The sequence below is a fragment of the Macaca fascicularis genome, chromosome 20 (assembly GCF_037993035.2).
Source record: "Macaca fascicularis isolate 582-1 chromosome 20, T2T-MFA8v1.1".
Classification (NCBI taxonomy): Eukaryota; Metazoa; Chordata; class Mammalia; order Primates; family Cercopithecidae; genus Macaca; species Macaca fascicularis.
In genome coordinates this window covers 83,582,224-83,602,033 of record NC_088394.1, presented here as the reverse complement: position 1 = coordinate 83,602,033, position 19,810 = coordinate 83,582,224, and the positions used below count along the sequence as shown (strand labels likewise).

Here is a 19,810-nt window from a genome sequence, read left to right as displayed (position 1 = left end):
GCAGTGTAAGAGTGTTGTGTGGAGGCCCATCTCGTTTTCATAACCCAGATGGCTCCCAGCGCAGGTTGTGGTCACCTCCGTTTCTCTCTGACGAGAGAGCTGCAGCAGTGCCATCCAGGGCCTGGCCACGCCTGGTCACTGGGGTCCTGAACAGTGGTGTCCCGAGGCACACAAGCAGTCCCTGCTGGACGCTGACGCACTGTCAGGGCCAAGGGCCACAGTGCAGGTACCACAGCGACCCGCTTCCCTGAGTCCTGCTCCTGCCCCTCATTTTCCTTGTCTCAATCTTCAGAGCCCTTCCAAGCCCCCACGGCTGCAGCCCACCCAGGGACCCAGCTGTAGAGGCTGGACTCGGGCGTCTCTGAGGTGTGAGAGGCGCAGGATCTCTGAGGTGTGAGAGGCGCAGGTTTACAGAACTCTGGCTGGAAGAAAGAGATTGAGTGACCACTCCCTGAGAAACAGAGACAGGGACATTTAATTACACGAACGCGCGCATTTAAAAACCGCCTGTGCACTCCCGGAGGGCAGAGCCTGCCTCTCTGGTGATTTTTGTGTCCCCCATTCACTTACAGGCTGTGACAAACCCCGTGCCCACACTGCCTGCACTGCCGGGAGACTCAGGGCTGGGGGAGGCATGCCCCGGCCACCACTGCCAGGAGACTCAGGGCTGGGGGAGGCGTGCCCCGGCCACCACTGGTGAGCCAGCGAGACTGAGGACCCCGCACGTGCTGACCCAGGGACGCCGCGGAACTCACTCGAGACTGAGGACCCGGCGTGTGCTGACGCAGGGATGCCACGGAACTCACTCGAGATTCCTGCTCACAGCACGTTTCCTGCTCGGAAGCCAGGAGAGCCTCCACGTGCCACCCAGCTCTGTCCACGTGTCCATCACACAGCTCTGCAGCAGAAGGAACTTCAGTAAAGACGCTGGTTTGTAATGAGACAAGCGTTCCAAAGTGTCACACGACATTGTTTATTACTAAAAGGAGCAGAATTTCTCTTTAATCTCAACAGTGTTCCTTGCTTTCGTAACAGTAGGATTTAAACTGTTACATTCATTTAGGAAAACTATTTGATTTTCATTTTGTAAGTAACCAAGCTATCTTTCCAGCTTAAAAGCAAAGAAAAGGCTGGGCGCGGTGGCTCAAGCCTGTAATCCCAGCACTTTGGGAGGCCGAGATGGGTGGATCACGAGGTCAGGAGATCGAGACCATCCTGGCTAACACAATGAAACCCCGTCTCCACTAAAAATACAAAAAAAAAAATTAGCCGGGCGTGGTGGCGGCGCCTGTAGTCCCAGCTACTCGGGAGGCTGAGGCAGGAGAATGGCGGGAACCCGGGAGGCAGAGCTTGCAGTGAGCCGAGATCGCGCCACTGCACTCCAGCCTGGGCGACAGAGCGAGACTCCGCCTCAAAAAAAAAAAAAAAAAAGCAAAGAAAAAAGGCTCAGGGTAACTTTTTAAACCACTTTTTAAACTTCAATAAGAGAAGTTCTGTTTTTGTCACTGCACGGAATGATTGTACACAGTGTTAGCAGACAGTTCACATGCGCCGGTCCGACTTGGAAGGAAACGCAGGTTAACACCGTTTTCTGTCCGAGTTCACAGAGGTGTTTGCAGCAGGCTCAGTTGCTTCTGCAGCTGGAACGAGGGGGCCTGTCCCGCGTGGCTCCCCTGAGCCGAGAGGCTCCTGAGGGTTTTTTCTCCACTGGGCTCTGGGGACGGGGTTTCTGTGGAAATGGCAGATGGTGCACATGAGCAGAGTCCTGCTAGAGAGGTCAGCTCAGCGTCCAGGAGGGGCTGCCATCGGCAGAGTGCCTGCGCCTGAGGCGGCCACGGACGTGCCTGGAAAGGTGCTGCCCGAGAAGTCTGCTCTGATGTGGCCGCACTTGGGCATGCGGGCTCCCCAGAGGCCCATGCGAGAAAGCCGGGGGTTCCCAGGCTGTGGGTGCAGGATGGGCCAGGCACCACCCTGCAGGGCCCACCCCCCTGCCCCCGCACCCTCACACCCATCTTCCTCTCTCAGCCTAACCCCAGGGCCTGGGAGTCCCCGGCAGACAGGCCCTCCTTGCCCAGCAGTGGCTGCCCTTTATGGACTGGGCGCCTGGCAGAGCCGCTGTGGAGGAGGAGTTGGTTGTCATGGTCGGGAGAGGCAGCCCTTGGGCTGGGTGCCGTTGGTGGTCAAGGTTGAACCCATATCCGGTGGAATCTCCTGGTCTGTTCCACACACAATCGTGCGGGAAGCTCTGGGACCCGAAGGCTGTTCTGATCTCGGGTCACAAGTTCTCACAGCAGCCTGGGGTCACCAGGGACTAGACCCAGCATTAGGCTTTTTAGGAGCTGCCTGGCTGCTGGGCTGAGCTTCATTGCAGGCCCAGGAAGATAACCAAGAAGGGCTGAGCAGAGCCCCGTCAGCCACTCCTTGGGCTGGAAGTGACTTCCTCGGTATGGATGGCAGCTGTTAACAAGCAGTGGTGGTTTGGCCGGAGGCCTCTGTGGGGCACAGACACGGCGTGCACGCTCAGGAGGACAGGCAGGTGGCATAGGCCTGAGCAGGTGGCGTCGGCGCACGAGAAGGGTGTGTCTGAGACAGGATGTTTATCCCAAAGGCCAGGAGTGGACGAGGCGGACGAGTGGCCATGAGGTAGGCGTGTGAGGTTGGCGCGTGAGGTTGGCTGGTCTGCTCCGCCACCCCAGAAACCCAGCGGCCTGGGCCCAACACCCAGACACACGGAGTGAGCTCATGCCCAGGCCGTGACCTGTCCCCGTCACGGGGCCACTTGCTTCTCCCAGGCTTGGGAACAAGCCGGCACAGAACGCTGTGGCTGCATTCACCGCTCAGGCACTTCTGCTGGGGGTTCATGAAGAAACAGACTTAGAAAGCGTTTATTTGTTCCTGACGGGTGGGCCGAAGTTTGGGAGGAGCATTCAGCTTCTTTGCAGAGCTCGGCCTCGCCTGTCCTGAGCGCCCTGCGACCCTGTTGCTAGCCTGGGGTGCTGAGGGCCTCGGCTCTGGGGGCGCTGACCGCCCCTCTGCAGCCGGCGCCAGGTGCTGGTCCCCGCCTCTTTTCATCGGGAGGCGCTGGCCTGCAGGGCCTTCGTGGTTTGCTGGAGACCCTTGTTCCGTCCCTTCCCAGCACCCACCCCCAGCCCGCTGTGTGTTCCGTAGTTCATTTTCCAGGCAGGGGACGTGTGGTGAAAATACAGCCTGGCTTTGTTTCTTTTCAGCGATGGCAGCCGCACTTTTCCTCGCTTGTTTTGAAGGCCAAGCCGGCGGCCTCCTCGGCAGCTGGGGACAGTTGCTTCCTCAGCTTCTGTGTGCCGACTGCCTCACCTGACACACAGCCTGGGCGTGAGAGAAGCCAACCAGGTGCCTGAGCTGACTGACTCCCTCCTCCCTCCAACCTCCAGTCTCCTCTCTTCCTCCATCCTCCTCCCTCCAGTCTCCTCCATCCGCCCTCCTCCCTCTGCCTTTTCTGGAATCGGGGTCCTGGTCCTGGGCTAGAGGCAGACCCTGGCCCGGGAGAGGTTCTCAAGGCACTGCGGGAGGGCAGCGTCATGATGTCCTGAAGCTTGCCGCGTCCGGTGCTGTCAGCCGGCTGAAGGGAGAAACTGTCACAGCACCCGCAGCTATGGAAGGTGACGTCCGAAAATCTGTTAGGCAGCTTGATGTCAAGTTTCCAAGACCAAAGGCAAGAATAGTCGGACCAAACTTAGGAAGAGTCAGAGAAACTGAGCGTGACCTAGAAGAGGCAGATGGCCCTTCCCCTCCTCTCCTGCTGATTGTTCTGTCGCACACACGACGTGAAATCCACACTGCCCTGTGAAGACTGAGGGCAGGTCTTGGATGTGCCGCCCTCACATGGCCCAGGAGCGCCAGCAGCTTGGGGGCCACCACAGGCCCCAGGGCCTCTTTACTCCCACGGGTTCAGTGGACAATAAAACTTGCCAGGGAAGGAGTAAAGGACGATCAAAAACCTGAACTGAAAAAGTATGAAAAACATTTCATTTCCCTCGGGTTCTCCCCACTAGGTCTGCAGTGCCTTGGGGGTGACTGATGGCCCTCAGTGAGACCGGGTGGCTGTGTGGTTCTGAAAGTGAAAAGGAGCAAGTGTGGTTAGAGCCAGGGGCGTGGTTAGAGCCTGGAGTGTGGACACCCCGTGGACCGCTGGCCCATGGCCTGGCTTGGGGCCTCCCAGGGGAGCGAGTTGAGTGCATGTGGGGAGGGCCTGTCATTCTACGATGTGTATCTTTGTTTTTGTTTTTGAGACGGACTCGCTGTGTCGCCCAGGCTAGAGTGCAGTGGCACGATCTTGGCTCACTGCAACCTCTGCCTCCCAGGTTCAAGCGATTCTCCTGCCTCAGCCTCCCAAGTAGCTGGGACTACAGGCACTTGCTACCACGCCTGGCAAATTTTTGTATTTGTTTTAGTAGAGATGGGGTTTCACCATGTTGGTTAGGCTGGTCTCGATCTCCTGACCTTGTGATCCACCCGCCTCGGCCTCCCAAAGTGCTGGGATTACAGGCATGAGCCACTGCGCCTGGCCCTGCCCAGCTTTTCTGCATCACCACCGTCGTGTCAGTTAGCTCGGCTCAGGCATTGCACACCTAATCTGTATCTTTGGGAATCCTGTGAGCTAATGGTTCTAGATCCAAAAGAATGGATAAAGAGAATGTTTCAAGTTCCCGAAATTATCCAGGCACATCCTGTGCACTACTGAACTTCCGAAAGCACCAGTCCATCCAGTGTGCAGAGTCTGGTAAATGGGCCAGCCGTGGGCACACACAGGCTCCCCAGAGACCCCGGGGCAGAGGGTCTTCCAGCTCTTCCAGGACAGGGCTAATCCGTTCCTGGGCCAGGGGTGGATCTGTTTTGCAGGTTTGCAAGGGTGGGGAGACGCCAGCCTGGCCCATGGGCTGTCCATGCCCACCCCCCACAGACCATGCTGCCATCCGGAGGGGATGCCACTTTCTCCTGGCCTCGGGGATGCACAGGTAAAGCATGGAAGCAGCTGCTGGGGAGGAAAATGGCTCTCACCAGGCTGCTCTCGGGCTAATGAAAACTCATCCGGTTCTCCATGCAGCAGCAGCCAGCCTGGCACACGCTGCCCTGCCCTGCCCTGCCCGACTGTGGAGGTGAGCGGGTCCCCCCGGGCCTGGGTGGAAGGACTGCGCGCCTGTCAGGGAAGGCCGAGGCTCTGGACAGGTGGGAAGCAGCCTTCTCCTTAATCACCCCATGTGGAAACCAATGAAAGGTTTGAGTCTCTCAGACCCGGGGTATTTTAGCCTTGGTTGAATCCTCCTGGAATTCACAGGGAAGTGGCTTTGCCCTCTGCCCTTGCTGCTGGAAGGCAAGGGGCCAGCCTTGGCTTGGTTTTCTAGGTTGTGTTACGGCAGCAGCTGACGGCCCCTAGGCCTGGATCCGCACGGCTTTGCTCAGGGACACCTGCCTCCGTTCTTGTCTGATGGTGTGAACGTGTCTCCTGCTCACAGGTACCATTTTGTGTCATGGTTACTGGAATGTACAAAAGCAGCTGTGATGTTTGCAAAGAGTTGCAAATTACAAAACCCATCTCCCAGCATGCGTGATGGTGAGAGCTGCAAAGAGCAGGACTCTTTATTTGGTTCACTTCCGGTCTGCAGCAACCACTTGATATCAAAAAACGGAAAAGATGTACAAAAAGATGTCACATCCCTTTAGAAAGCGACATCATCAGAAACGTATGTGACCTTCAGTCCTCCCTCCCTCTCCTGTACCTCCCCCAGACCAGGCTGCGAGAAGGAACGGGGAGTGAACATATAACAACGGAAAACAATAAAACTGAATTTAACTGGAACATGCTCTAATCTTTAGTTTATTTCTGGTTAAAAATATAGCAATCCAGTGCAGTGTAGTAAAGAAGTCTGCTCGAAAGGTAGCAGAGAAACAGCTAAACATAAGCAAAGCAAGGCAGAGTCCATAAGACAGGCTGGCCCCAAGGCGACCGGATGGGGAATCCCTGCAGTGCCTCCCCGGGCACAGGAGTCCTGCATGTGGCCGTGCCCAGACCCCTCAGGCACGTCCATGCACACGAGGGCCAGGGGGCACTCGGACATCCTGGCAAACCTTGTTCTTTTGTTTGGGTGATGGAGTAACCCTGGTGGAGAAGGCAGAAACATAAGGAACCTGTTTTTGTTGGACTGAAACAAGTTACATTGTACATTTTGGGGGGTTGGATATGCTACAGTTTCTCAGGAAGTTTCAAGCCACTGGGTTTGAACCGCATTCCTGTCTTGGGACCAGGCCCACTCTGGTGTAGCACTGAGGCATCTGGAAGGAATATGCATATCTGTTAGGGGAAGTTGAGGCAGGCACAGTACAAAGATGTGAAAACCCGTGGAGGTCAGTAACCATGGGAGAAGGCTTCCTTTAGGGCCCTTACTCCTGGGGACACGGAAGCCCATGCGTCCACCCTGCACACCAAGTGCACACACCCAGAGCCCCGGCGCGAGGCCAACTCCACGGCACAGCCCCTCGGCTTCCATGCTTCGCTGAGCCCAGGCAGATTGGAGTGGGCCCCGGCTTCCCTGGGGTCTGGTGGGGGAAACGGCCGAATAGGGCCCACGGTGAGTGGGCAGCAGAAGAAAAGGGCTTTGCTTTAAAACTCGGTGTGGGGAGTCGGCTTCTCACGGAAGGCCGGGGGCAGTGCCGAGAAGAGGGAAGGACCTGCATCCGTCTCACGGGGAGGAGGTGGCCGACCCCTCCCCTCCCTCAGGTGTGCAGCACAGCTCTCACACAGAAAACGGCCGGGCTACTGCCCGCTGGGGTGGGCCACCCTGCCCCACGCCTCCCGCCCATACTTGTCACCTGTCTGTTCTAGACAGAGGAAGCAGTGAATCCACTTTTCCAAGCTCATGGCGACGGGAGCCAGCCCTGCTGCTCAGGGGGTGTGGGGCTGGGGCTCCTCCCCGGGCTGCCCTCCGTCCACACCCAAGGAGGGACATGTGACCACAAGGACGACGTCCACTGTTACCACTGACGTGCCGGGATCCCTTCTGTTTCCACGTGGAGCTGGAGGGGCTGCGTGCTGGCCTCCTTCTGCCATGCCACACAGCAGAGTGTTATACAAGCAAAGAATTTTGGCTAAAATCCAAAAAACATTACCCAGAAAAAAAGGCAAACTGTGAGTGATACCGAATCACGTGGTTCTTCTGTGAGAGGACTTGGGAGCCGCTGGGCTGTCCGAGTTGCGGTCTTTCCCTTCTTGTGGTTTTGCTTTTAATGTCCCCTTTTCCTACCCTTTCTCTATTTTTGCTACCGCGACAGTCTCATCAGATGAAAAAGTTAATAAACAGAATGGCGACTCCGATGTTGAGCAGGATCACCATGGCCACCAGGATAGGAGCCGAGCCCTGGAAGAGAGCGAGGAGAAAGGTGAGCAACTGCCACGGGGGCTCTGCCTGGGCCACCACGCCTCCCAGCCACGTCTCTCCACCAAACTGGCAGACCCTGGGGGTGGAGGTGTGCAGGAGGATGTTTGAAACGGTTGGACACCAAAGGCCCACTGGAACCTGAGCCCCTCGAAGTCCAGACTGGGGAGGAAGCCACTGGCCTGTAAGTCTGAAGTTGTTGGTCTTGGAATTCCCTTGCAGCCCTGAGACCCTGAATACCAGCTCTCCCGGGGTCCCCTTGGAGAGAACCACCCCGGCCTCTCTGTAGGCAAACGTCTCAGTGCGTGCGGCGTGTGTGCCAGTCAGCAGGTTTCTCCTGCTCTGTGGAACTGGGGCCTTGGAGCACTGTGATCAGAACCGCAGAAGCGCCTGCATGGCTGCCACAGCCAGTGTCAGATGCAGCCCAGCAGAGAGGGCCCTGGGACTCAGCAGAGGCCTCCCAAAGTCTGTGAGCACAGCTTCCTCAACGAACTCCTCATGCCAGCTAGCTCTGGAGGGCTGTGTCCAAATGCAGGCTGCCTCGGACTCAGGTCACAGTCCCGAGTGCTGCTGCCACCACCTCCCTGAAGTGGCTCACGAGTCCTCAGCCTCTACCAGAGCCCCAAGTGCCAGGCTCTCCCTTCAGCCGCACAGCCCGGGCACTTGGACCAAGCTGCCACCTTCCCTGTGCTTGTTGGGGCCAGGCAGGACACGTCTCGCACCAGAGCCTCTGCCCGGGGCACCCTTCTGCAGCGATTCTTGCAGTCCCGCACCCCACTGTCTCAGGCTCACACCAGGCAGGGGTGAGAGGCAGTGTGGCCCCTCTGGGAAGCCCCCCGCCTCTGCTGCACAGTGAACGGGTGCCTCCTGGAAGATGGCCCGCCCCATGAACGGCAGGGGGTACCCACTCCAGCCTTGCCCAGGGGCTGCTTCTAGAGGACACTTGCCCCTGACCCCCGCCCCTCCCCACACTCCGCATCTCACAGCTGCCTGGAAGGAGATGCAGACCCCACTCAGGAAAGGAGCTGTATGGGGACCTGCCCAAGGCAGGAGGCTGCTCAGAGAGCCCGGTCCATGGAGCCTCCACTCAAAACCTTGTGTGCGCACACACTCCCCGCAGCAGGAATCAACAGTCATGAAGTGGAAGCAAAGCCAGCCGTCTGGTGGCGGATGAACGCAGCCAGCAAAACGGGCCGTGCAACAGCAGACGCCAGCCTGTGGTCCCCTTGCCTAGCCTGGATGCCACATCCCGCAGGAGAGAAGCAGCCTCCTGCTGGACTATCTGGCCTGGGGGCCCTTTTGTCTCCCGGGTCAGTTTCACCCTTTCCCAGGCTGTGCCCCCAGTGAAGCAGCGTCGTAGCCAACGTTGAAGGCCCTGATCCCAGCACCTAGGCTGGTCTTCCCCGGGCACCCGCTTGAGCACGTGGCCCAAAACAGCCATTGCCTGGGGCACTCGGAACCCATCACGCCCTCGCCCCTTCCCAGCCTTCCGGCCCCATGGCAGAGGCCCTGCCTTGAGCAAGCTGCGGCCCCTCCTCCTGGTCCAGTCCCGCCCACACCTGGGTGCCCACCTCCCCTCCCTGTGGTCTCCAGGAGCTGCCCCCACATGCCCTGGGCAGCACTGCTCATCGTGGCCCCATCTGTGGCCTGGGCAGGCTATAGCCACTTCTGCGTCGGCACGGTTTCCTCGGGAGGCCCCTGCCAACAGCCACTCGGCACGGCAGCGGCAACGGGAGGGAGTACTCGCCTCTGCCTGGCCCCAGCTGGTGGTTTTCCATTTGGATTCGGGGACAAGCAGCCAATGAGCCTATCTCATTCCCGTTAAACGTGAAAGAAACACGTCCAGATGCCATCCTCAGGTCTCTCACAGCCCCGCGGGGCTCTGTACCACACCTGCCAGGGGCACCTCCTGCTGTGTCCCGGGTATCAGCTCCCAGGCCTAAGCGCCTCTCCTCACACTGGGGACTGGAGCCCTCATGCCCTAGAGACACTGGCTTGAGAAACTTTAAGATGGAATCTTTTTTTTTTTGAGACGGAGTCTTGCTCTGTGCCCCAGGCTGGAGTGCAGTGGCGCAATCTCGGCTCACTGCAAGCTCCGCCTCCCGGGTTCAGGCCATTCTCCTGCCTCAGCCTCCCGCGTAGCTGGGACTACAGGCACCCGCCACCACGCCCAGCTAATTTTCTTATATTTTTAGTAAAAATGGGGTTTCACTGTGTTAGCCAGGATGGTCTCGATCTCCTGACCTCGTGATCCATCCGCCTCGGCCTCCCAAAGTGCTGGGATTACAGGCTTGAGCCACTGCGCCCAGCCTAAGATGGAATCTTGTTCTTGCCCAGGCTGGAGTGCAGTGGCATGATCTCAGCTCACCACGGCCTCCACTTCCTGCCAGGTTCAGGAGATTCTTGTGCCTCAGCATCCCAAGTAGCTGGGATTACAGGTGCATGCCACCATGCCCGGCTAATTTTTGTATTTTTAAGTGGAGGCGGGGTTTCACCATGTTGGCCAGGCTGGTCTCGAACTCACAACCTCAGGTGATCCACCTGCCTCGGCCTCCCACAGTGCTGGGATTATAGGTGAGCCACCCTGTCTGGCCAAGAAACTTTTTGGAAAAAAGTTTGCTCAACAGACAAGCTGAACCCCAGTCAGCAATGGGCTTTGTAAACTGTACCCCTGGGGATGCAGCTCAGAGAGGAGGGTCCTCAGAGGGTGATGTCCTGCCGAGGGAGGCACCTGCAGCCACAGCAGCACCAAGCCAACCCCCCTCCACAACCTCCCAGCCCATCAGGGACCTGAGGCACAGATGGAAGTGGAGGTGTGGACACAACGAGGGCCTCCACTCAACCACAGAGAAAGCTGGCCCGAGCCCTCTGCACCAGGGGCAGCGGCCTGAGCCCGGCTTCCCGTGGCATCTTGGCCTCGGGCAGATACACTGTGAGTCTTGGGCCCTGTGATAACTTGGTTGGGCCAGGCCAACCCGCAGGGGGGCAGAGAACAGCCAAGGGCCCAGCCCTGTCCACTGATGCCACCCCTCGTGCAAAGCCCCACCATCCCAGCTAGGAGGAAGGGCTGGGTGTTAGTCGGCCTACAGTGGGGGAGCAAGATGGAGTGGGGTGGTCAGTGGCACCTCTTCTGCCACTGTCCTGTCCATGCTCTGGGCCAGGAAGCAGATATGCATGCTGTTGGCGAGGGCATGGCTGCCTGCAGGAGGGAGGCTCCTGTCTACCCAGCCATCCCCTACCTTGGACCTCCACCAGCAGGTCATAGCTGTCATTTCACCAAGAGGGAAGCTCAGCCAGGACCACAGAGTCACCGGCAAAGCTGTAGGGAGAACCTGTGCTTCTGTCCCACGGGACTTTGCGCTGAACTGCCAGGGCCCTATGCAGGCCAGAATCCCAGGCCCATCTGTAGCCAGTGGTACCCAGGACCTCTGGCCTGTGAGCTCTGCAGCACGTGGCTGTTGGGGGGCTGGGAATGGAGGGGGATGGCCAGAAGACGGCCCCCCAGACCCTGCTGGTGGCCCAGGGAGACACTGTAGAGAGCTGCACCCCTGTGAGTGGTGACACTGAAGGCACCTAGCCCAGCCTGGCACCCAACTGCCCTGACACCTGTCCCGACATGGATGCCGGCTGGCACAGGCCCCTCCTGCTTCCCACGGATGGGGCGTGGAACAGTGCTTAGGAGTGACCACGCCTCTCTGCCCCATCTCCCCTCACAGACCTGGCAGAAAACACAGCTCCGAAGGTGTGGGGAGGGAGACGGGGAGGGACACCTTGTTTGTACCAGCACCAGGTACCCCGAGGGCAGCCACCTCCAAGGAGCTCGGCTGGCTTCCTCCAGGGCGGATGGGACCTCCCAGACCAGCCCCGGCTGGAGACCGGGCAGGACCAGGGCAGCATGTAGCACCCTGGGTGTCCCACAGTGAACTCACTCCCGACGCCAGCTTGGCACCTGATGCCAGCTTGGCACCTGTCCCCAGCTTGTGCATTGACCCCAGGGAGGTTCATTTAAAAGCACCCAGAAGTGCCAGTGTATTAAGCAGGCTAAAAAGAGAACCCGTCCCTACACCTCCCACCCTGCCCACTGCTTAGCTGTTACTAAAATAACCGCGCGCGCACAGCCACGCACACGTCTCCGGCTGCGATGGGGAAAATCAGGTTGTAAGTGTGAGCTGGCATTTTGGTCCCAGCAGGAGCACAGGGGCTGTTCTCTGTAGGCATTTGGGGAAGGGGGAGGCCTTTTAGGAACCCGACAGCAGGACAGACAGACGTCTGCAGTGGTGCTAAGGAGAGGCAGAAACAGGCATTGCTGCCCGGCAGGGCGTGCCCCTTCAAAGGGGTGTCACTCTTTGACTCCTCTGGGGGTGGGGCTGGCAGAAGAAAACCACAGCTCCCCTGGGTCACGGACGGGCACAGACACCGACGCCTGCTGTGGCATCAACAATAAACCTACCGCTGGCCCCCCTGCCCGCCCCACGTGCCCTGAGCACCCCACGCAGACAACCCCCTGCATCCTCACACCCAAGGGGCAGATGGGCTTGCGGCACTTCTTTTCAGCACCAAGCACTGCCTGGGCAGCCATGGGCGAGCAGAGCCCTGCTGGGGTGAGGGCCTGGCCGTGCACAGATCCCACGTAGCCACCATCCCACAGCCCTTCATTCCCTATGGGAGCAGGGTGGGATTCGCACAGTGAGGGTCCCTTCAAGGGGGGGGGCCAGCCCTGTGTGAGGCACCAGGACCCCCAGCCTCACACTGAGCCTAGCCCAGGACCCCCAGCCTTGCACCGAGCCTAGCCCAGGGGACACTGTTCTTCCCTCCAAGTCACCTGCCCTAGAGGAGCGAATCTGGGGCTGGGGACAAGGGGTGCTGGGTGAGGCTCAGGGGAGCCTCATGGGAGCTGGCCCCAACCTCAACACCCCCATGGGCAAGAGAAACCTGGACTGGCAGACCCCCCACCCCGGGGTGTCTGACCTGACTCCCAGCCCCAGGCCAGCCCCGCCCCCAGCTATTTCTAGGTCTCTGGGTTCCTGTCCAGGACACAGGACACTCAAGTGGTCATCTCACAGTCCAAGGCCACTGACCAGGGCACAGACTGCTGAGCAGCTGGGGTTGAGCCAGCTGCGGGAGTGCAGGCTCCCATGCTGCCTAGGTCAGGAGGTTCCTGTGCTTTCTGGACAGCCTGGGGGCAGCCCTCTCACGGAAAAAGGTGTGATACCTGCCCCTACCTGGCTTCCCAGGGGATGGTCCCAGCTTCCCAGATAAACTCCCAGTGACCTGAGGGCTGCCGCTCCCAGCTGTACCCCAGCCCCACTCCACCCCTGGAGAGGAACGGGGGAGCAGCGACCGAGCTGCAAACTCAGGAAACCCCAGGTCAGCAGAGAGGCAGATGTCGCCGCCACTGGCATCAGCCCGGTGGCCGCCCACTCACCGCACTGGACTTGAGCTCATCCCCATTCTCCTCGTCGGACTCTAGAGTGACAGGCAAGGACTTCTGGGGCGGGGAGAAGGTCAAGTCCCAACGCAGCAGCCGGGGCTCGGCCCCGCCCAGCCGCAGGCTCGCCAGTTTCTGCACCGCGGGCTCCGCGGAGGAGGCCGGCCTGAAGTTCTCCTTGTTCTGGGCCTTGGACCGCAGTCTCTGTACCGCGAAGCCCCGGTCCTCGGGGCGGTGGTCGTCCCCCGAGCCCCGGCAGGCGCCGCCCTTGCCGTAGCGTCTTTTCTGGGGGTGCGTCTCCATCCTCAGCAGGGGCTTCATCTCCATCCGGTAGTTGCTCAGCTTCTCCTCCTGCAGCTCCAGCAGCCTGACGCCCGCGGGGCTGTGGTTGCTGACCCGGTGGTGGGAAGTCCACGTGAACACCGGGGGCGACTCCGTCCGCCGCTCCCGCGGCTTGGGGTTCCCGGGATGCTTGCGGCCCGAACCTCGGGTGCGGAGGTCGTCCACGGGCAGGCCGCCGCGCAGGGCACCGGTGCGGACGCCCCTGGGGCCCCCAGCCTGCTCCTCGCCCCAGCTGCTGCGGGCGCAGTCCCCTGCCCGGCCCTCCAGGAGCATCTGGATGTCCCCACCCCGCTCCTCGTCCACTGACAACTGCCGCGAGAAGTGGGCGACCTTGTTCCTGGCGGCGGGCGCAGGCGGCGGGGTGGCCGCGGGGCTGGCGGGGAAGCTCTGCAGGGGGCTGTCGTCGGGGGTCAGGTCGGAGGGGGTGGTGCCCTTGCGGTACAGCTCGGGGCTCTCCTGCTGCAGGGGCGTCCCGGTGGACAGCACCTCGATGTCATCACAGGAGGTCTGACGCTTGGGCCTCTGGTACTCCAGCCCTGTGTGGGGAAACAAGAGGACACCGGGGGTGTTACCCAGCACGCTCTGCAGCAAGGCCACGGGTCCTGGGGCCAGGGCGCCAGGCGGACACTCTGGGCAGCAGAGGTGCTTCCCACTCACCGAAAGGCTGCAGGCAGGGAAAGGGAACTGGGGACCGTGGCTCCCAAAGCCCTCTGGGGGACCCCCGTGGTCCCCACCCCACAGACACTTGGAGGGAGGCTGGCTGGGCTCAGGCACGACAGGAGGGGCGGACAGCAGCTCCCAGGCCACCAGGGAGACCCAAGGCTCGGAAAGCGCGTGAGGACGCTGGGGTGTGGACTCAGGTCCCACCAACCCTGACTCGCCTGTCCTGAGGGTGAGAGGAAGCCCCTCACCCTGGCTGACCACCTGCCTGGGGAGGCCGAGCTGTCACAGCAAGGCTGCTGCCACCCCTACCGCCTGGGACTTTGTCTCGTGGTGCTGGGACAGTTTTGCTGAGAAACAGCCAGTGCCCGGGCCAGCGTGACTGCCCAGGAGCCAGCTTCCCTCCCCACCTTTAGAGGCTGACGGGGCTTCGAGTCCTAGGGCGGGGCTCCTCTTCCCCTGCAGGGAGTCAAGAAGCCCCTGGTCTCCAAAGAGCTGCAGAGGCAGGGGGCTCCTGGGAAGGGGAGGTCCCAGCAGGACCCAGGGGCCAACTCTGCAGCCAGCAGTGCCCCCGTCGTCTGCCGGTGGCAGCGCCAATCCCAAGGCCTGGATAGGGAGGGGCAGCATCGTAGGACTAGCCCCAAGACTGCTCCGGAGCTCCCAGCAGGAGCCGAGAACCAAGAACATGATTGGGATCTCATTTCCTGCCAACGCAGGGACACGGGAGCCGTGCCCGACTGTATTCCATTAGGAGAAACCCAAGAATGCGGCGCTTCCTACCCTCCAGGGAACAGAACCGTGGGACCCCCCGACATCCCTATCCTGCCGGAGCTGAAATGGCGCAGAGCCTCGTGGGAGTTTGGGGTACCTTCCCTCTGGGGACGGAGGTCTCAGGGCTCCGCCTGGGGCTGCCACCTCATGAGACCAGCTCAGACACCAAGAGCCGCCCCCCACCTTAGAATCTCTGATGCTGAGATATCCTCCTGGCCTGTACCCTGAGTCTGACCCTTGGGCAGGAGATCTGGGAGACACAGCTACCCTCAGCGTGGTCAGAAACGCTCGGTATGGCACCGGATAGGCCCTCCATTTGAAAAGAGACATTAGCAAGCAGATTCGGGGCATGCTGTGTCAACACGAGGCTGGGCTGCGGCGTCCTCCTCCTTGGTGGTCTAAGATGCAAGGCTGAGCAGAGCGAAACTATGGCCCTGGCATGGGGCTTGGGGTGCAGCTGTGTGGCTCTGGGTGGGTGGCCAGCCCTCTCAAATCTGAGTCCACGTCACACGGGGGTGTGGGCGGGCCATTCTAAGGTCTCACTCAATGACTGTTGCTCTGTGGTCACTCCCTAGAAGCAGGGCTGGCCTGGTTGGGTGTCCTGCCAACAGAGCAGGCAATGGGCCAGCGAGGGTCCATGTAGAACTGCACTGACATCTAGGTACCCACCCAACCCCGCCCCAGGCCCTCCCACCACCTCTGTCTCCCTGTGAGGGTCCCATGTGGAGGGCAGCCCTGGCCCCGTCAGAGGCCCCCGATCATGCCCACGGATCACCCACATTGCACCTCCTCCTTGGCTGGGATGGGGCTTCCGAGGGGCCCGCATTCCTGTGCCTTAGACACTATGGACCTAGCAGGCTGGGATCAAGGCCCTCCCGCATGGCATCCCGGTCTTTCACATGAGGCTGGCCCAGCACACCCCACCCTAGAGGGGGCCTCGACTCCCAGCAGGAGGGCACCCTCAGCTAAAATGAGCTCCTGAGCAGGTAACGTTCCTAGAAGCATCGTGGTGAAGACTCAGGGTGGGTCCTCGTGAAGCCCCTGCAGCTCCGTTCCTGTGCCTTCAAGCTTCCAGCTCCTTCCGAGGGGCACAGCGGGAGCTGCCATTTGTGACGCTGTCCAACCCAGCAGCCACCGGGTGTGTTTAATCATAGGTCAGTTCACATCAAAGGCAGGTCAAGAGCCAGCACCCCAGACACACCCAGCTAGTGGCTGCCACACTGGATCCAGCAGACAGGATAGTTCCATCGTGATGAAGAAGGTTCCAGAACAACACTGGGGGAGGGCGGCAGGCAGACAGTACAGGCTGGGCAGGTGGGCATTCACCGTCAGGGACAGCCGGCAAGCGACACATGGTGCCACAAGGACGCAGCTGTGGGAACGGGAGAGACCTGCCGAGACACACGACCTGCGTCCGGGGGAGCCGGGCCAGGCCTCGGCACAAACAGGCACCTTCCGGGGGAGAGGTGGACACCGGGCAGGGGAGCAGCTGGGGCCGAGCCCACCTGAGCCTGCCAGCCCCGGAGGACGCATCTGCTGCCAGGACTGCCCAGCCATCCACGCACCCCCCTCCCTACGATGCCAGTGTCAGGCCAGGCGAGACTTACCGTTTTCCCGGTGCTGGAAGGAAGGGGAGAACTCTTTGGCAGTGATCCTGGCGATCCGCGCCTCCTCCTGGGCTTTCTGAGCCGCTGTGAGGGCTGCCTCGGCCTTTGCCCGAGAGTGGGAGGTCCTGAGGGAGACAGGGAGGACAGTGAGGGGGGCAGGAGGCACAGCTGACAGGGGTCTGGGTCGAGGTCCTGCGCCAACCCCCCAAGAACGGGCTGGGCTAAGACAAGATGCCAGCACCCCGTGTTTGCCCTCAGACCTCTGGATCTTGTTCGTTTGTTCGTTCATTCATTCATTCATTCAATGAACATTGCTGAGCACCAACCAACCAGGCTCAGCGCACAGGACGTGCTTGAAAACACCCCAGGGCGGGGCCTGGTGGCTCACGCCTGTAATCCCAGCACTTTGGGAGGCTGAGGCGGGCGGATCACGAGGTCAGAGGTTCAAGACCAGCCTGAGCAATATAGTGAAACTCCGTCTCTACTAAAAATTACAAAAATTAGCAGGGCGTTGTGGCGCATGCCTATAGTCCCAGCTACTCAGGAGTCTGAGGAAGGAGAATTGCTTGAATCCGGAAGGCGGAGGTTGCAGTGAGCGGAGATCACACCACTGCACTCCAGCCTGGGCGACAGAACAAGACTCCATCTCAAAAAAAAAAAAAAAAAAAAAGGAAACAAAAAAAGAAAATGCTTCTGTTCTAATTATCATCAAACATCAGCACATGGACAGAAAGAGTCCAAGCCCAGAAGACCCACCCACAGGGTAGACACGGTGCCAGCCCACTGTGCTATGTGTGTCTGTGCTTCCTGCCGCTGCCCCGGTGTGGGTCACGGGACCACCTCCCTGCCCAGTAATCCCAGCACCTCTGACTTGGGACCCAGGGCTTGGGCAGGTGGGCAGTTCCCTTACCCAGCCAAAAGATGACATGCCACAGGTACCGTGGCATGAAGGAGCCACGGTACCGGTGGGCGGCCAGGCACATGGCCCCTCTGGCCTCTCCCTGTCTCTGTTGAGTCCTGCGGGGGACCTGCCCGCCCTTTGTAAAACAAGGGACTAGATGGACGCCCCGAAGGCAGAACATGGGGTTCTGTGCATTTCAAAGGCGTGGGGCTTGCATTTCTTCCTACCTGGTGTGCTGGCTCCAGGGGGGGCCTGCCAGTGCTGTGGGCACCACTTCCCTGACACTGGGGAAACTGAGGCACAATGACCAATTCCCCCACGACCAATCCCCCTCCGAGCGACTCCCTGGGAGGTCTCCTGCTCACGGTTCCTGACTTAGCCTGTTCGGGCTGGAAAACAGCACTGCAGCTTGGGCGGCTCATGAATAGCAGACATTGCTTTTCTCCCAGCTCTGGACGCTGGAAGTACAAGATCAAGCTGCCAGCAGATTTGGTGTCTGCAGAGGACCCACTTTCTGGGTCCTGGACAGCACCTTCCTGCTGGGTCCTCATGTGGTAGAAGGGGCAAGCGTGCTCCCTGAGGCCTCTTTCCTCAGGGCACTAATCCCCACTATGAGGCTCCGGCCTCAGCCCCGTCACCTCCCAAAGGCCCCACATCCTAGCACCATCGCCCTGGGGGAGAGGATTAACACATGCACCTGGGGGGCGCAAACACCTTCTACGCAGCCTGACCCCCCATCTTTGCCATATACCTGTCACTCCAAGTCCATGGGCTAAACCTGGAATCCACACACTTCATGAAAGACGGCGTTCTTTTTTCAAAATTCCACTGTGCTAACTAGGAACAATTTTACTAGAAGAAAATAAACCTATGACATTTACATACAAGGAGTAATATAAACCACAGCCAAGAACATGTGTCCAGGAAACGAAGCAAGCTGCTGAGAATGCTCCATCAGGGCTCCAAGAGCCAGAGAGTGCCCCAAACGCTGGCCCAGAGAGCACACCGCTGTCTTGTGGGGGCTCTGATCCCAGGCCTTTGGGTGGTCTGTACATCCCCTGAAACTGTACTCAAAATTTTCTGCACGATCCCCTGCCAACAAGCAGAGGGTCCACGGCTTTCATCAGATTCCAGGAGGATTTGTGATGCCCCAAAACTAAAGATGCGCAGTCTGAACACAGCTGGCCCTGGACAGAGAAGCCGAGGCTCAGCCATGCTGCAGCACCCAGGACAGCCCACTCCCAGCTCCTGCCCGAGAATCAGCCCAGGACCCGAAGGAAAGCAGGCTCCGAGCTCCCCGGAAGCCAAGGAAAGTAGGAAAACATCTCCTGCCCTGGGGACACCTTCCAGAACTATGACTGCATGCACCTGACCTTCCAGAACCATCACAACCCTATGCACCTGACCTTCCGGAACCATCACGACCGCATGCACCTGACCTTCTGGAACCATCATGACTGCATGCACCTGACCTTCCGGAACCATCATGACTGCATGCACCTACCCTTCCGGAACCATCACGACCACATGCACCTGACCTTCTGGAACCATCACGACCACATGCACGTGACCTTCCGGAACCATCACGACCGCATGCACCTGCCTCCTGTGCTGGGTGATTTTCGTGAACGTCTCCCACTCCCGTAAGCTCCTGGAGAGGATGGGGTCTTGCACCTCCCTCCCCGGCTGTTCAGACCTCGACCACCACATGCGGCACAAGGGACCAAATGGGAAACTCCCCGGAGGGGCCCGTATTTGGTTCTCACATCTTTGCGTAGTAAAAATACCACCAACATTAACTCACCAACATCATACGTATATTTACATATGTACGTTCACACATATATAAAAAGACGATGTGGTGCCAACACTAAAATAAAACGAATCCAGACAAGCGCATCGCACGAAGGAGGAGACTCCCAAATGCACTGCAGAGGTTCATTATGAGACACCAGGCCTCGGCCAGGCGCCCAGTTCTCCAAGGGGTAATGGCTCCTGATGCCTGTGGCTCCCACCTGTGGAGGGTCAGGCCGCGGTGACACAGGCGAGGTGGGCATCTGAGCTCACCCGGGGCCCCCCACACCTGCACCGTGGCTCTGTGGCGCCTCCACCTGGTCACGTCACAGATCCCGCCTTTTTTGCAACCTTCCCCGGAGGAACAGGTCGTGATGTTTCTTGCCCTGCCTGGCCCTGCATGTGAGGCTCCCATGACCTGCTCTGACTCAGAGGCAAGTGCCAAGAAAAGGCACGGTTCCTGGGCCACTGCTGACCACAGGCCGGCTAGGCCAGATGCCTGGGCTCCTCCAACCTGGGAGTGGAGTGGATGCCGGCAGGATTCACTGCCCAGGCCACCTCTGCTGTGGACGGTACTGAGGACATAGATGGTAGCTGACAGAAGACGAGGCCACAGATACACACGATGGAGGGGCAGGTGGGGCCTGAGGGGACTCCTAGTCCTACCGTCAGCACCTGCACTGGATTAAGTGGTGTCCCCCCAAAATATTCGTTCATCCTGGACCTGGGAATATGACTTTATTTGGAAATAGGGTCTTTGTAGGATGGGATAAAACCCAGACAGCCCGACCCACTCCCGGAGTGTCTGATTCCCCAGGTCTGGGTGGGGCCTGGGAATCTGTACTTCTATCTCCCAGGTGAGGTGGTGGCCCCCGCTGGTGCAGGGACCTCACTTGGA

At 59.7% G+C, this 19,810-nt stretch overlaps 3 protein-coding genes, 1 long non-coding RNA gene and 1 pseudogene across 6 annotated transcripts in view; 4 read left to right on the top strand and 1 right to left on the bottom strand.

Moving 5' to 3' along the window:
* KLHDC4 (kelch domain containing 4) overlaps positions 1-998 on the top strand; it is a 62,762-nt gene extending 61,764 nt beyond the window's left edge. For both annotated transcript variants that reach the window (XR_012428669.1, XR_012428668.1), the window contains exon 14: positions 573-998. The gene's annotated coding sequence lies outside the window, so the exon portion shown is untranslated. The remainder of the gene's footprint in view (positions 1-572) is intronic.
* A 610-nt stretch (positions 999-1,608) lies between these two features.
* On the top strand, positions 1,609-2,783 carry LOC107128406 (uncharacterized). The gene is given in 6 exon segments (XM_074026634.1): positions 1,609-2,164; positions 2,166-2,275; positions 2,277-2,332; positions 2,335-2,389; positions 2,391-2,509; positions 2,512-2,783. Coding segments are annotated over 6 exon segments (891 nt in total). The 5' UTR covers positions 1,609-1,744; the 3' UTR covers positions 2,643-2,783.
* A 1,394-nt stretch (positions 2,784-4,177) lies between these two features.
* Positions 4,178-5,682, top strand: LOC141409240 (uncharacterized). 2 transcript variants are annotated; one of them, XR_012428671.1, is made up of 4 exons: positions 4,178-4,994; positions 5,084-5,254; positions 5,382-5,492; positions 5,580-5,682. It is a non-coding gene; the product is annotated as an uncharacterized lncRNA (long non-coding RNA). The 2 variants fall into 2 exon arrangements; XR_012428672.1 differs by having other exon boundaries at positions 4,856-4,994; positions 5,084-5,205.
* A 143-nt stretch (positions 5,683-5,825) lies between these two features.
* The window catches only part of JPH3 (junctophilin 3), a 108,278-nt gene continuing 94,293 nt past the window's right edge, over positions 5,826-19,810 (bottom strand). Inside the window, exons 3-5 of the mRNA XM_005592738.5 lie at positions 16,218-16,342; positions 12,835-13,715; positions 5,826-7,391 (exon numbers count right to left, since the gene is read on the bottom strand). Coding sequence (XP_005592795.3) covers positions 7,311-7,391; positions 12,835-13,715; positions 16,218-16,342 — 1,087 coding nt within the window. The 3' untranslated portion in view covers positions 5,826-7,310. The remainder of the gene's footprint in view (positions 7,392-12,834; positions 13,716-16,217; positions 16,343-19,810) is intronic.
* On the top strand, positions 7,386-11,481 carry LOC141409239 (uncharacterized; annotated as a pseudogene).